Source organism: Brassica rapa, chromosome A08 (assembly GCF_000309985.2).
Source record: "Brassica rapa cultivar Chiifu-401-42 chromosome A08, CAAS_Brap_v3.01, whole genome shotgun sequence".
NCBI lineage: Eukaryota > Viridiplantae > Streptophyta > Magnoliopsida > Brassicales > Brassicaceae > Brassica > Brassica rapa.
This window is the reverse complement of record NC_024802.2, coordinates 7,247,786-7,261,986: the sequence shown is the minus strand read 5'-3', so window position 1 is coordinate 7,261,986 and position 14,201 is coordinate 7,247,786. Positions and strand designations below refer to the sequence as shown.

At 36.9% G+C, this 14,201-nt stretch overlaps 1 protein-coding gene across 2 annotated transcripts; it reads left to right on the top strand.

Annotated features, from left to right (window-relative positions):
* Positions 1-8,887: 8,887 nt before the first annotated feature.
* Positions 8,888-12,051, top strand: LOC103833613 (regulator of nonsense transcripts UPF3). Of its 2 annotated transcripts, none has more exons than XM_009109692.3 (12): positions 8,888-9,209; positions 9,369-9,475; positions 9,560-9,754; positions 9,847-9,926; positions 10,013-10,111; positions 10,218-10,376; positions 10,492-10,702; positions 10,777-10,938; positions 11,024-11,110; positions 11,202-11,323; positions 11,411-11,468; positions 11,557-12,051. In XM_009109692.3, exons 1-11 carry the CDS (start codon positions 9,070-9,072, stop codon positions 11,447-11,449), a joined length of 1,401 nt encoding a protein of 466 aa, XP_009107940.2. In that variant the 5' UTR covers positions 8,888-9,069; the 3' UTR covers positions 11,450-11,468; positions 11,557-12,051. The 2 variants fall into 2 exon arrangements, with proteins under 2 accessions (XP_009107940.2, XP_009107941.2); XM_009109693.3 differs by having other exon boundaries at positions 8,891-9,209; positions 10,792-10,938.
* Positions 12,052-14,201: the final 2,150 nt, after the last annotated feature.

Sequence of the window (14,201 nt, the reverse complement as noted above, 5' to 3'; positions counted from 1 at the left end):
TAAATGCTTCCAAACATTTTCACGGTTTGCCAGTTTCGAATTGTTGCATTTCCGACAAGGACAGAACATCTTACCACTTTCTTGGGTAAGCGGTGTTGAATCTGCTTGATGCATAAATGTCTCCAGCCCCGCAAAGTATTCTTTCGTCACTCTCACGTTAGCATCTCTATGCATATACATCCACTTCCGCAACTCGTAAATAGTCCCGGAGCCAGCCATTTTTTTTTCTTTCACATTTTTTGTTGTTGGTGTGTTTAAAATGATGTTCAAACATCCATATTTATAAGAAATTTTGAATCTGGTAGTTGTAATTTTCCTATGAATTTACGACGAAAATTAATTAGGTGGCAAAAAAAAACGTGTAACACCTACAAAGTTGGTTGGATTCAAAATTTCCTCGCTAAATACACGTAAATTATTTCTTTGTAAATAACACGCGAAGTTTACGTCATATTTACGAGGAAATAGTATTTTCCTCGTAAAAGACACGTCAAGTTACATCGACTTTACGACGAAACGCTTTTGTCGTTACTTTACGAAGAAATAACGATGACATTATTTTTCCATGTAAGTTCCTCGTAAAATCAACGTAAATTTACGAGGATAGTTTTTCCTCGTTAAGATTCCTCGTTAAGCTTGTGTTTTCTTGTAGTGGGTCTTCTCATTTGAGCAGCCGGTTTACTCGGTTCACCTTCTTCTTCTCCAATTGCAACAGCAAACTCAAAATCGAAAGTGGTTCCTTTTCGTCGGCTGTGGTTTAGTCCGCAGTTTTCCCACTGAGGCAGAGGTCAAGATGGTGGTGGTTTCGCCGGTGTAACGGCAAGAAGAATCGGAAGAAACACCACCATTATCATTGGTTTTAACGATGAAAAATTAGATGAGATGATTATATTAAAAAAATAATTAGATGAGAAACGTGGGTAGAGATGAAGGTAGAAAACCATCTCTTTATTAATTTTGATTCAATACTTGCCGTAGGATCTACAAATATGATGAGAGCTGTTTTGTAATATTATGATTTTAATAATTTAATATCAATTTAATTGTTGGAATAAAAAGGGCAGATTTGGAATTTTACTTTCTTCATGTATGTGCAAAGAGATAACATAAGTGCTCTAGTACCACAAAGTGACCTTTTGTGTAATACTGAACTAGAAAAGTGACCTCCAATGTAATTCTTTCATATATCTACAAATAAAGTTCTTACATGGTTATTCATTAAAGTCGCTCACATTTTTTTTAGAGACTAATATAAACACTGACATATTCATTTATATATTGTTAGGGTAATTTCGTGTAAGTATTTTTTTGGTACTACGAAAACGTAAATAATCGATAACAAATAGGAAAAGAAACCAAAGATAACGTTTTATTAATTCTTAAGAGTCGGAACTACAATAATTGATACATGAACACTAGTTTTAGCCATCTATCTCTAATATTTTTGTATTAAATAATCGACTCCTTGTTCTAGGGTTTGGATCCCCCTAGTCGGAAACTAGGTTAAATAGTTTCATATTCTGAAATATGGAAAATTCTACTTCAGTAAAAAGTTTTCATGTTATCCGGAGACAGGGATGAAGCCACGTCTGAGCCAGAATTTTTCTAAGCAAGAATTTGAAGGCTAGCGTCCTGTTCGGAAGCATGAGTAATATCTTTCTGAATTTATACCCCCAACAGTTCATTCTTTATCTTTCGATTTCATAGGTGAAGTCAGGAGATAACATGTGTATTTCGGTTTACCGGAGTCATTCGTTATCAGCAGGTTTATCTTTAGGAGGGCGTCACCTGAGAGTATAAAGCTAGTTGTATATAGTTGAAGGATGATCGTTGTATAATAAGTGTTTCCAGGCTCGGAGCTTGATGAGATCGATTAATCTCGAAGGATCTGTGATCCTATTCTCACACTTTGATGACGAGATCTATTTCTTGGAGATGAGAGTCGATATATGATGTGACCGTCGACCGACACTAGTGCAGAGTGGTAACTTTCAAGAATTGCCCTTTTACCCATAAGTTTTCTTATTTGCAAAGAAGCCAGGATGTGTTAACCTATTTATTTCTATTTTGCAGCCACTTTTAGGCTAAATTTTATTCCATTCTTAGGGAGGTTTTGAGAGAGAATATCAGAATTCCTTTAGAGATCGATTGGAACTCCAATATTTCTTACTTTTTATTTATGTGAAATTATTCCAGATTATGATTTGTGTTCTTTCTATCATGTCTGATTAATTCATTTGTTAGATCTAAGGATTTTCTAAGGTTTTGATGAACTTGTGATTGATAAATCTGCTAGGGTAATCCATTGTCTTCTTCATCAGGATTGTTCTTATTGCTTGTTCTTATGATTATTCACTAGAACTTAATCTTAGGATAATTATAATAAAACAAGAGTGTGACTGATATCCTGATTTGAATCCTGCTGAGCTGGGTTGATAGATACAACGAGAGTTGGTTTAGATAACCTAGTGAATATATTGAATTGAATCTTAACACATGTCTAGAGAAATTGGTCGTGCAACAAGAGTTGGCCTTCGAGCATATAAACTTAGACAGTTGTCGCAGCTGAAGTTGGACAACTTATAATTGAATTCGAGTTCTAGGATTGAACTTAATAAATTCTTAGCAACTATTGAGCTCAGTACTGATTGCATGTTTGATTTCTCTGGATCTTGTGTTTTCTTTAATCGTCTACAAACTTATATCTTGTTTTGTTTGCTTTATTGCTTTCTATATCTGTTATAGCTTTACCTATAGCTGATAGTCTATTGTGTGATCCACGCTCCCTGTGCATTTGATTCCCAAGTAGTGCAATTGACCTCTTATTTGAGAGAGTGCTCTAGGGGTAATTTGAGCATATCATGTATTGCAGTGTGTATTTGATCTCCTTACTTTAGTTGATGATTCCTGCCCTGGACAAGGAATTCTGAGTAGTAAAATGCTACAATGGCCATATATCGTTGTCTGGCTATGAAAGATCGCATGTATCTATCGGAGTCAGCCGTAGGAAGTCTGTTTTCTTACGCGGAAGCAGATATTTCTAATATGGAGGTAGACATAGACAATAGCCGAGAGGGGTCTCCTGGGAATCAAATATGATTTTATTTCAAAGATTTCCTCTCACTATTTTTAAGAAGTTACCATTGGGATCACTTTATTTTCTTCATTGCTTCCTTGAGAAAACATAACAACTATTTCATTGCCTTTTAAATATTGATTTCCCTTAATTCATTGAATCTTCTAGTTTCCAGTTCATTTTGTTGTGATTCTTTCTTTTGCGTTCTTGTTTTCTTCGGATTTCCCATTTCGGTGCCCCCAAAAATCCTTTTGTTTATCATGTACTCTCTTTGTTCCTCTCTTTAGGATTTAGAGTTTAGTCGAGTCTTTTTTCTTGATTTCTTCCTTAGAATCCTTTGATTTTATTTCTGGTTCCCATATTTAGGATGGAAGGTAAGTTTAGCCACCCCTTGTGTTCTTCCTCGTCCATATGAAGTAGGGTTAGATCGAAGAAGAAGGCTGATCTTGATGTATGGGGATCTATATTGATTGTTTGGGTTCCTTCATTGAACTGACTACAAAGATAGAGAGCCCGACACCGGTTGTTGTGTCAATGGGGCCTCGAAAGATTTTTTTCGTTATGTGATTAAGGAGGCTGAAATCAGGGAATGCAGAAGAAGATACTCTCTTCTAGATTATGTTATCATTCAAGCTCCTGGTACTTATGACGGAGATTCTGATTCAGAGTTCACTAGGTCCTTGTTTATGAGGCCTTCTTCGAATCTTGCTTTCGAGATAGGTTTCCATCCTTGATAGCCAAAATATCTGAATATTTTGACGTATCACCGGGCCAGCTCAACCCATGAACTTGGAGAACTCTCATTGGTATTCAGTATCTTGGTGAACTCGAGGGTCTCGTTTTGGGGATTAATGCGGTTTTGTTCTCATATTACTTGTCTTCTCTTAACAGTGGTGATGGTAGATTATATCTTCATTCCTAAAATAACAACAATATCATTCAGGTTATACCAAAGGATTTTAGGAAAGTCCACCCCGTGTTTGCACTGGTCTGAGAAATGTGATTTTATGGCCCATCCCGGTTTTTCCACCTTTTGGCATTTTGCTGTTAAATGGAGAGTTAACTATGTCAATTTCGCAGTTTTTCTAAGACTAATTTTGGTGTTTTCTTGCAGGAGTGTTGCATCATTGATATCACTCAAATTGTCCTAAGGAGTAATTTTTACTCTCTCAAATAAGAGGTTGAGTTGTAGTACTTAGAGATCGAATCCACGGGGAGCTAGGGCACACAATAGATCTAAAGAGTTTATGATTAAGCTAGGTAAATTATAGTAATAGTAAATTTCTGGGGCGAACAACATAGTTGTTCTAAAGAGACTGAAAGTTGTTTGATGGAAGGATGGTTGCTAGACCTAGGATTTCTATTCAGAAAATCAGGATGATAGTAGTATAGAGGCTAGGGTTTTATATTGGATATTCAAGAACTCAAACTATCAACTTTCGTTTGTTTAGATTATCTATTGCATGGATCTTCAGATCTCAATTGTCGTTTGTTGATCTTGAGAAAGTGTCGATCGATATTATCAAAGGATAATAGATCGATACACCTTTCAGAACGTCGATCGATACACCTATAGGGTTGTCGATCGATGTTCCTTCCAGCAAGCTTTATCGAGCGGGCTTGACTTATGTTCACTAGGTTTCATAGATCATCTTCCGTTTGTTTCTAGCAATCCTAGCACAATTCGAATTATTTCAGGTAACAGACCATGCTTATGTTTGCCTAATTATCATAATATCATGGTTCTAGTTAGCTACTCTAGAACGCAAGCCATAAGAGAAATTCAATTGATCGATATCGCTAACAACTTAGCAGTTCTATATTTTGGGCTAATCCCTCATAATTCTATTTGAACCCTAAACATAGCAGGTGGATCTATTCAGACATGATAGTTCTCACAGAAAATCATAGAAGGAATATATATAGTATAAAAAGCAAATGAAAACCAAAGCCAAAACCAAAGGAGTTCCAGAAGGACTGTGAAGGAGTTCCAGAAGGACTCTGAAGGAGTTCCTCCCTTTCTCTCCTAGCCTAATACTGAATAAAATAAAGCGTAGCCGTCAGCAATGGCTTAGAAAACACATAAATAGGGTTTCAAGTCATCCATGCGTATTCTGGTAATTTATAGTATCTTCTGGGCTTAAGCCGGGCTTAAAATATAGTCAGCCCAAGTTCTGGCATCACTGTTGATCGACACCAAGGCTGTGTCATCGATCGACATTCCATCCGTCTCCTCGACAGCTTCCTCTCGCGAGGCAGACTGACCACTCTTCAAGAAAACAAGTTTTACTTCATATCTAACCGTTGGATTGACCTCAAACCGGTGGCATTGAAAATATAACTCAAAGCTCTATGTTTTGTCAAAATGGGCCCAGTCTCACCATGGGAAGATCTCCATCCATATCTAAACATCTGACGCGTCTGTTCAGTTCTGCACTCAAAAGGCTCTAAAAATCCCCAAAATCACCAAAGTTCTCCAAAACGTACATGAACCTGAAAATACTTTAAAACATACTCCAAACCCATATAATATAGTCTAAAACACTCATATACCATGGCTAAAAGTGGGTAAAATCCATAGTATATCAATCATGCTTCATCGTCAGAAGAAAGATTATCGAGAAAGTCCTAAGCTTCTCATTTAGCAAAGTCAGATACCTTTCTTAGTGATTAAAGAGGCTTTCGAGAGTTGCAGCTCTTGGGGTAAGTCTGCATACTCCGTTTCTTCACTTCCGCTATCTTATTCCTTCCATATCTTAACTCTGCTTGTTTCTAAGGAAGATGTCAAGAACTATTGGAGTGGAAACGTTGGCAGCGTATAAGAAGCCTATGGAGGCAATCTCGGTGAAGAGGGTGGCCTCCAGCCACTACGTTCGAGATGATGATGTGCAGATCACGGGCAGCAGTGCTGGTAACTAGTGTAAGGCTGTCGGCGCCCATGATCTTCTCGCCTCAGGTAGGAAAAAGTCGAAGGTCTCTGGCGTAAGCACCAAAATTTCTCAGTCGTGTCCCGAGAGTAAGGTTAAGGTGTTGTAAAACCTAAATGCTATGGTGTTTCCATCAGACAACATGTCTTTGCTGGAGGGTAGTCCTTCTGATGTCGCTTGATCTCTTCATGGTGATTCGCTCCAGGTAAGTTTTATCTCCTGCTGCTTTGTTATCTTAGCAGCATATATCTATTGTTGACTTAGAACTTGCTTTTTGTTGCATGTAAATTTTTTGTGAGTCAGAAATCTTTCTTTCAGAGTCGCATATGGAGTAAGTCTCTACTTTTGATAGTCGTTTCTGATTTTTGTGTCAATGCTTATTACCCTTCTCTTTTTTTGTTATATTTTAGGAAACATGCTGGAAGTCTCCCCAATGATTGATTTTGATGAATATCAGAGGATGAAGGTGTTAAGAAGGCACCCTCACCCTTGTGTCATACCGATTGTAGATGCTCATGTCTTTCCAGTTGTTGATGCAGAGGAATACAATTGTTGGGAAATGATAAGATCTTATTGTTGTGAGTTATGATGACTTGGCCAAGGGTCCGAGAGAGGGAGATTGCAAGATGAAATCTTTTTTTCGAAAATGTTCAGGCTCTAACCAGGCAGCAAGAATCCACGATTCCGTAGGCGAGGGTTGTTGGACCCAATTTTGGTCCATATGCCAAATGGGCCAGTACCAGTCTGGGCCGTGCGATGCGGAGCGAGTCAGAGGCCCATTACGAGCAAGAAGAGACCGATTCAAGAAGCTGGAGATCGCGGAACGGTTGCAGAGATCGCGGAGTCAATCCGCTATAAGAAAAGATCGAGAGATACAGAGAAGGACACGTTGAAAACCCTAGAGAGAGCTACACCCATACATCGACCTTGTTTTCACCTAGATTTTAAGTCTTTTCTCTTGTTGATCTCATTTGTAACATTCTATCTCATTTCATTCGTTGTACTCAATCTTATTCAACAATAAAATCCATCTTTGCCAACTAGAATCTAATTATATCGTTGTGTTCTAAAGATATCGTTGCCTACATCGTCTTTTTCGTAGATTAAACTCTCGATCACTATCAAATATGTAGTGTAGATTTTAGGTTCTACAAGAGTTACTGCTCGTTGGGAGCTTATGCAGGAATGACTGGATAAGCGGGCTGAGAATTGGAACCCTGAGGAAGAATTATGTCAATATCAGTTGGTGACAAGGACTAGTATTGGCACTGGAGACCTTTTCTACCATGGCAGTTCCTGATCACTAGATAACAAAATTTTGAAGTCGTTCAAATATTTAACCAGTTTTGGTTCAAAATTGGTACTATTTTTCAGATCGGATTCGGGGTTTTTGCACAGTCTTAATTGAGTTGAGCCTATTATATTTCATTATATCGACTGGTGCTTAACTTAGTAGAATGGTATAGATGACTTAGTATTTGTTGGACGATTTTATCGTTAACGAGTGACAAAATGTTATTTGACAAGTAGTAAAAAAATAATATAACACGTTAATATGATGATAATAGTTACTCTTCAAAAATCATAAAAGGAATATGATAGAGAACATATATCAGCATACTTTCGACGAGTGAAACCCTATCTGTCGTCAAGAATCAAATTCCTCTTTCTGATGGTCGTCGTCGTTTTGCACGACCATCGGATCCCTTTGTTCCTCTTTTGCTCCTCTTCCATTCTCAATCTTCCTTTTCTCTTATTTATGCAGCGGGATAATCTTGGTTTTGGGCTCAGATCGGGGTTATTGGTTCAGAACTGTTCTTGGGCGCGTGATGACGACTGTAGGCTCTTTTCGGTTACTGATGACTTGTTTCTCTAGCCGTTTTATGGAACTGCAAATGTGCTTTAGGTGAGGGGCGATGGATGGTCATCGGTGGATCTTCAGCTTGTTCTCCCTCACCTCACCAAATAATGTTACTTTTGTGGTGTTTATGCTCATATTTGTTATGGAAGGTCTTGTACAGACCTATTCGTCCAGATTTAATCGTTTTTTTTTTTTTGAGACGTTGAAGATGTTGTTGTAGAGAGTTTTCCATTCTGGTTTATCTATTAGATTGCTCTTATTGGTTTGACATCTTATATCAGTAAATTTATGGGCTCTCTATTGGTTTTTGGTTCCTAAGCTAGTAATGTTTTCGGGTTCTTAGTGCTGGTGTGAACTCTCACATGTCTTTTGCTCCTGGTTTCCTTTTGTCTTTGGTGGGATTTAACGGGTTTGACCTCATTTATTTCCAAATCTGTTGAGATTGGTGTGTTCTTTGCATGGTTTTTATCGAGGCATAGCTTGGGCTTAGTGAAGTGTGCTGTTGTTGTATCCGGAAGTGGGTGTGATTCTAGAGTGGTTCAATCTTCTCGGGTTAAAAGTATGGGTTCTTTGGGTTGGAGATGTGTGCTCTTAGTGTTGGTAGAGATTGATGTTATCGTTTGGTTGGGCATGAACGACAACGGTAAATCTCGTTCAAAAGCGTCGAGGTGTTGGAAAGTTGCATGCTTATTGACTTATTATCATGGTGGGTATTTTTAATTCGTTATTGTAGTTATATCCTATATGTTATAGTTGTCTTTCCATAGATTTTTGTGTTTGATGTCTTGTTTTTCCTATGTATTTTTTTAAATTTAAATATTATCGGATTGAAAAAATATTAGGATAATACTTAAGAATGATCATTAATAGTATAGATAAATGTAGCAAATTAGAATATACAGTTTGCACTCTTTGCTTACCTTATCGATTAAGATTTAGAAGTCCACAATAGGCCCAAATATTGGCCCATAGAGACTCGAAAGTCCACGTAATCCAATGCCATCCGCTTCGTCGCGACAGCGGTTATGTTTCTTCTTTTCCTGGTTCGAAACTTGTAAGAACTGTCTGGTTTTTTTGTTTTATTCTAATTAATTTTTCATGGGAGAGGAAACAAAAATTAGGGCAAAATTGCGATCGATTTTTTAAACTGCTTCTGATGCGTCTCTCTTTGATTCTGGGAAAGAAATAGGGTATCATTTGATCTGATGAAGGACCGGTCAGCGAAGAGGAAGGTAGTTGTACGGCACTTGCCGCCTTCTCTTTCAGAGCCCGATCTCTTATCCCAAATCGACTCTCGTTTCGGTGATAGCTACAGTTGGTTCTCCTTTCGTCCTGGAAAGTCCAAGTAAGCGTTATTTTATTACTACTTACATAGGATGCTAAGAAGACGATCGGTTTTGTTCTGGGGAAAAAAATAGTATCACTAGAGGAAGATGATCGATGCTGTCTACATTTAGTTGCTTTTAGTGATGTGTCTATCTTTCTTTTTTCCCTGCTTCCACAGCTATAAGACGCAGAAGCATTCGCGGGCCTACTTTGGTTTCAAGTCCCCGGAAGATGTTTATGAGTTCGCTGCATTTTTCAACGGCCATGTCTTTGTTAATGAAAAGGGTATTTCACTTTTAATCTGTCTTGCGTCTACTGCAATGCATGTATTCGGTTTATTTATTCGGAAATGTGATAAATGTGGTTTAGGTGCTCAGTTCAAGGCCATAGTTGAATATGCGCCTTCACAGCGTGTGCCCAAACCATGTGACAAGAAAGATCCTCGTGAAGGCTCTATTACCAAAGACCCTGAGTACCTTGAATTCCTTAAGCTCATTGCTCAACCTGTTGAGAATCTCCCCAGTGCTGAAGTCCAGTTGGAAAGAAGAGAAGCCGAGCAGTCTGGTTCGTCTTTCCCTTTGCAATCATTTTGATATATATATTTTTTTTCTCTAGTGAATGAATAAAAAAACTTACTAACCAAAATTACTTTTTAGGTGCTTCAAAGCCGGCTCCTATTGTTACACCTCTTATGGAATTCATACGTCAAAAACGTGCTACTGTGATTGGATCTCAGGTACGGTTACGTAGAAGGAAACCAGAGCTATTTTGTAGTTTTCAGAATATCTGTTGTTGATCTATGGTTTCTGTTCAAGCCAACAGGGTTCATTAGATGTTCGAAGAGGAGGCAGAAGATCCCGAGCAGTCTCGGCAAACAAGCCAAGTTCAAGGCCTTCGAAACGAATCTCTGAAAAGAAGAAGGTGTGGTCTCTGACTTTGTAGGAGTTTACACTGAATAGTTCGATGTAGTCTGCCATTTTACTCATATGGGAACTAACACTTGTGTCCATTTTACTTTTCTTAATAGTATGTTGAAAAGGACAATTCAAAAAGCGTCCGCAGTTCCAAGCAAGATAATTCATCTACAGCCTCTGTCATGGATAGCTCTCTCCCAGGGATCTCATTGACTATGGAGTCCGGGAAGAAAAAGATCTTGCTCCTGAAAAAAGACCGAGACACTCCTGTTGTAAGCTTTTTTTGGCTCTTTAAGAAAGTTCTAGCCTTGATCTCTTTATCGTCCAGTATTTTGATGGTTGCAGACAGAATCATAAGTCAACGTGTGTTTTAAAATGGCTTTTCAGAACTCTCCACCACAACCAGAACAGCAGATGGAAACCAATCTATCCTCGACCTCAAGACAGAACCAGAAGATTGATGATGTTGGTGGGAGATTGATCAAGGGAATGCTTGTGAGAAAGGAGCCGCGACCTAGCCAGTCTTCAACTTTGGTCCAGCCTGAGCCAAGAGTGGAACCCTCAGAAGCAGAAAACTACAAGCGTCCTCCTCGAGCAGGTTATAGGGGACTAGGATTAGGCTTTCTGTCTCCATTTTACCATCCCAAGTTAGGCTGATAATTTAAAATACAGATGGTATATATGCAGGGAAAGACTATCATGTTTCTGGTACCAACAGTGAGAAGCAAGAGAGGCGTCCTAGAAACAGGGACAGACCTGATCGTGTTGTGTGGGCTCCTCTCCGTCGCTCTGACGGGTCCAATAACAGCGAGGACCAACTGTCATCATCAGCAGGTTGTGTTCCTGTTGTTGACCATTGTTTAATTTTGTATGGTCGTGCTCCATGACATCTCCTCTCATGTTGTGTATGATCTTACAGCAAATAATGGAGATGTGAAACAACGTACGTTGTTGCAAAGATCTGGAGATGTGGTGAACTCCTCTGATGGACACTCTCTTGAGAATGGTTAGTTCACTTGAAGTTAAAGGATGCATAACGTGCCTTGTGTTAGTTATATGATCAAGAAAAGTGATGTTGAACTTCCGATTTTATTCAGGTTCAGCTAGATATTCTAGTGGCCGTGTTGGATCTCGCAATAGAAAAGAAGACGGCTTTGCAGTGACCGGTGAGGGCAAATCATCGCGTAGAGGAGGTGGTGGTGATCCCACTTCATATGAGGCAAGCCAAGCTAAAGTCTTTCCACCACACCTTGTAATAATAAATTTTTATAATCAGTTTTAAAAGACTCATTTTACTGTGCTGCAGAAGCAAAAGTGGATCCAAAAATCATCGTCGGGTACTTGATATATTCACTCAACATATGGTAAGCTGCGTTGAGTATTGTATTGTTTACTTCATAAATTATTAGATGGATTTGTCATCACAATGTTACGAGTGTTCTAACCTTTCAGGCTATAAACATCAGCCAATTCCAATGGAATTTGTCTTTGAACGGGAATCTATAGATCTGAATGGAAATGGAAAGTAACAACACTATCAGCATCACTCGGGTTTGTCTGGACTTTTGGTCCATCGTCGTAAGTCGTAGTAATCATCTCAGGATTTATGAGTTTGAGACAAGAAAGACTCCGTAACTACTGCATTTGAAGGCTTCTAGCGGTTCACCGTACCTACATCCCCTTTTGGCGCTGTGTTACAGACAAGTGGGTGAGAAGTGAGAACTTACTCCCGAGTCTAAGTAATGAAATAAAGTCAAGAAGTGTATAGGGAGCAGGAAACACTGTATCGGGTTTTCTTTTGGGTTTCCTTGGAGGTCTCGGAACGTGATTTTCAGGATTTCACCATAATAGTTTGATTACTGTGTAGTAATTTTTTTACTGCTTAATATTTATCTCGTTGAACCGGGTTTATTTCACCTGATTGTTATATTACTTATTCCACCAAAAGAGTGTCACGTCACCAAGATATTAGTATCACATACATAATGCGCATCTCAGAGTTGGTTTAAAATACTATAAACTGGGATGAGATCCATTCTTCGCAGAGACATGGATTTTGGTCTAGCCTAGGCTCAGTTTTTCAATATTTTAGTTTACAAAAATTAGATACCATATTAAATCATATACGTTTTAGTTTGGTTCAGTTTATATAATGTTGTTTTTGGTTTATTAAATTTTGGTCTAGTCTCGGTTTGGTTTTCTGATATTTTGGTTTATAAAAATTAAATACCATATTAAAATCATATTTATTTTGGTTTGGTTCGGTTTACATACTGTCGATTTTTGGTTTATTCAATTTTATACCAAACAAACTTAAACTATATTTTATCTTTATAACATTTTGTCAATTTAATTTTGTATGACTAAGAATCAAATTTATTAAATACTACTCTTAACTTTTAACTAGAATGTTTTTTCTATTATATTTAACTATTAAAAATAATTGTTAAATAAACTAGTTGTTATAGATTCATAAGATGAAAATAAGAAAGATTAACAATATACTAAATTTTTAAGACAAATATATGTCAAAAAAGCCTTTACTTATGAATAACTAATTATTCATATTAACGTCTCAAATATCAAAATCATATAAGTAAAATAAACTACATGTATATAATTATATTATGTAATTTACATAAAACTATACTACTATATTTTAATTAATCAGCTTATTCGGTTTATATGGTTTGATAGGTTTATATACTGAACCATATATATATATATATATATATATATATATACCACGTTTTCTAGAAATAACATCTATTCAGTTTATACGGTGTTACCAAATAAACTAATTTTTCTATTTCGATTTGGTTCGGTTATAGTTGGTCAGGTTTTATCGAATTGAACACCCTTAATTCAAATGACTAAATCGTAGATAGTTTGTACGTGTTTCTTGTACTAAATCGTACTTAATATAATCAAAATGTTTTTGTATTTTATAATTAAATCTAAAAATAATTTTCAAAAATAGATCTCATTTTACAAAGTACTAAACCAAAGGGGTTTTCTTGACTGATTTGCTAGTTGGAAAGATGATTGCATCGCTTAAATATGATTAGCTTATTGGTTAACGTCGTCTATAATTACCATTAACTAATACGATTTATATTTAATATAATTTTCTTTAACTCCCCCAAAAAATATTTTCAGTTTTTGCCTTGACAAAATTTTTGCATCTTAAATATAAATTTTTCCATATTTTTCATTCTCTTCTATTTCAAGGGAATTATATTGGATATTTATGCATAAGATTATTAAGTTAATAGTATTAAAATCTATATACAATAAGGAAACTACCATTTATACGTAACTGTCGATATTGGAGGTAGAAGATCCACGCTTTTTGGTAGGTTGCTTTCCTAAACAATGATTAAAAGTATTTTAATAAGAAAACTCTCATTTATATGTAAATATGCCCAGTGAATATGGTCTCGAGCTTGGTTTATTTATACTTTTTATCATATAATTTTATGTTTGGGTTAATATAAGTTTCCCTAACGAATTGATTTTGGATATACACATTATTAAATGGCTTGTCATGCTGCCACGTAAGATCAATTGACATTATAATTAACTGACATCTAAGCAAAACTCTTTCTAATTAATACAAATTTAATGTTACAGTTTTTTAAATGTTCCTCAATTAATATATAGGGGATATCCAAATGGTTTCTGTTTAATATACTCCGACTGTGAAATACAATTACTTTTAGCAAACAAGCACTATTTTATTCAATAAAAAGTGTAGCATGCTCCATAAAAGGAGGATGAGTTTAACATAAGAAGAGCTGACTTAGAAAAACAGTCGGCTGTAACATTAGACAAACGCAGAATTATTTTAAAAGCTTCTAACTCAAAGGTAGAGCTAAAGTGATAGATGACAAACAATATCCAAATAGTGCTGGACGAGATTCTCTTATTTTCAAGAGATTCACCAAGATGAGAGAGTCGGACAGAACCACTAGTGATTTTTGTTAGACGATGCAGCATCACTGCTAGACCATAGCGAGGGCTTCCGCCACAAGCACCGAAGATACAAACTTATCTTCGAGAATCACTAACGTTGGGTAACATAAGGGAACATGATT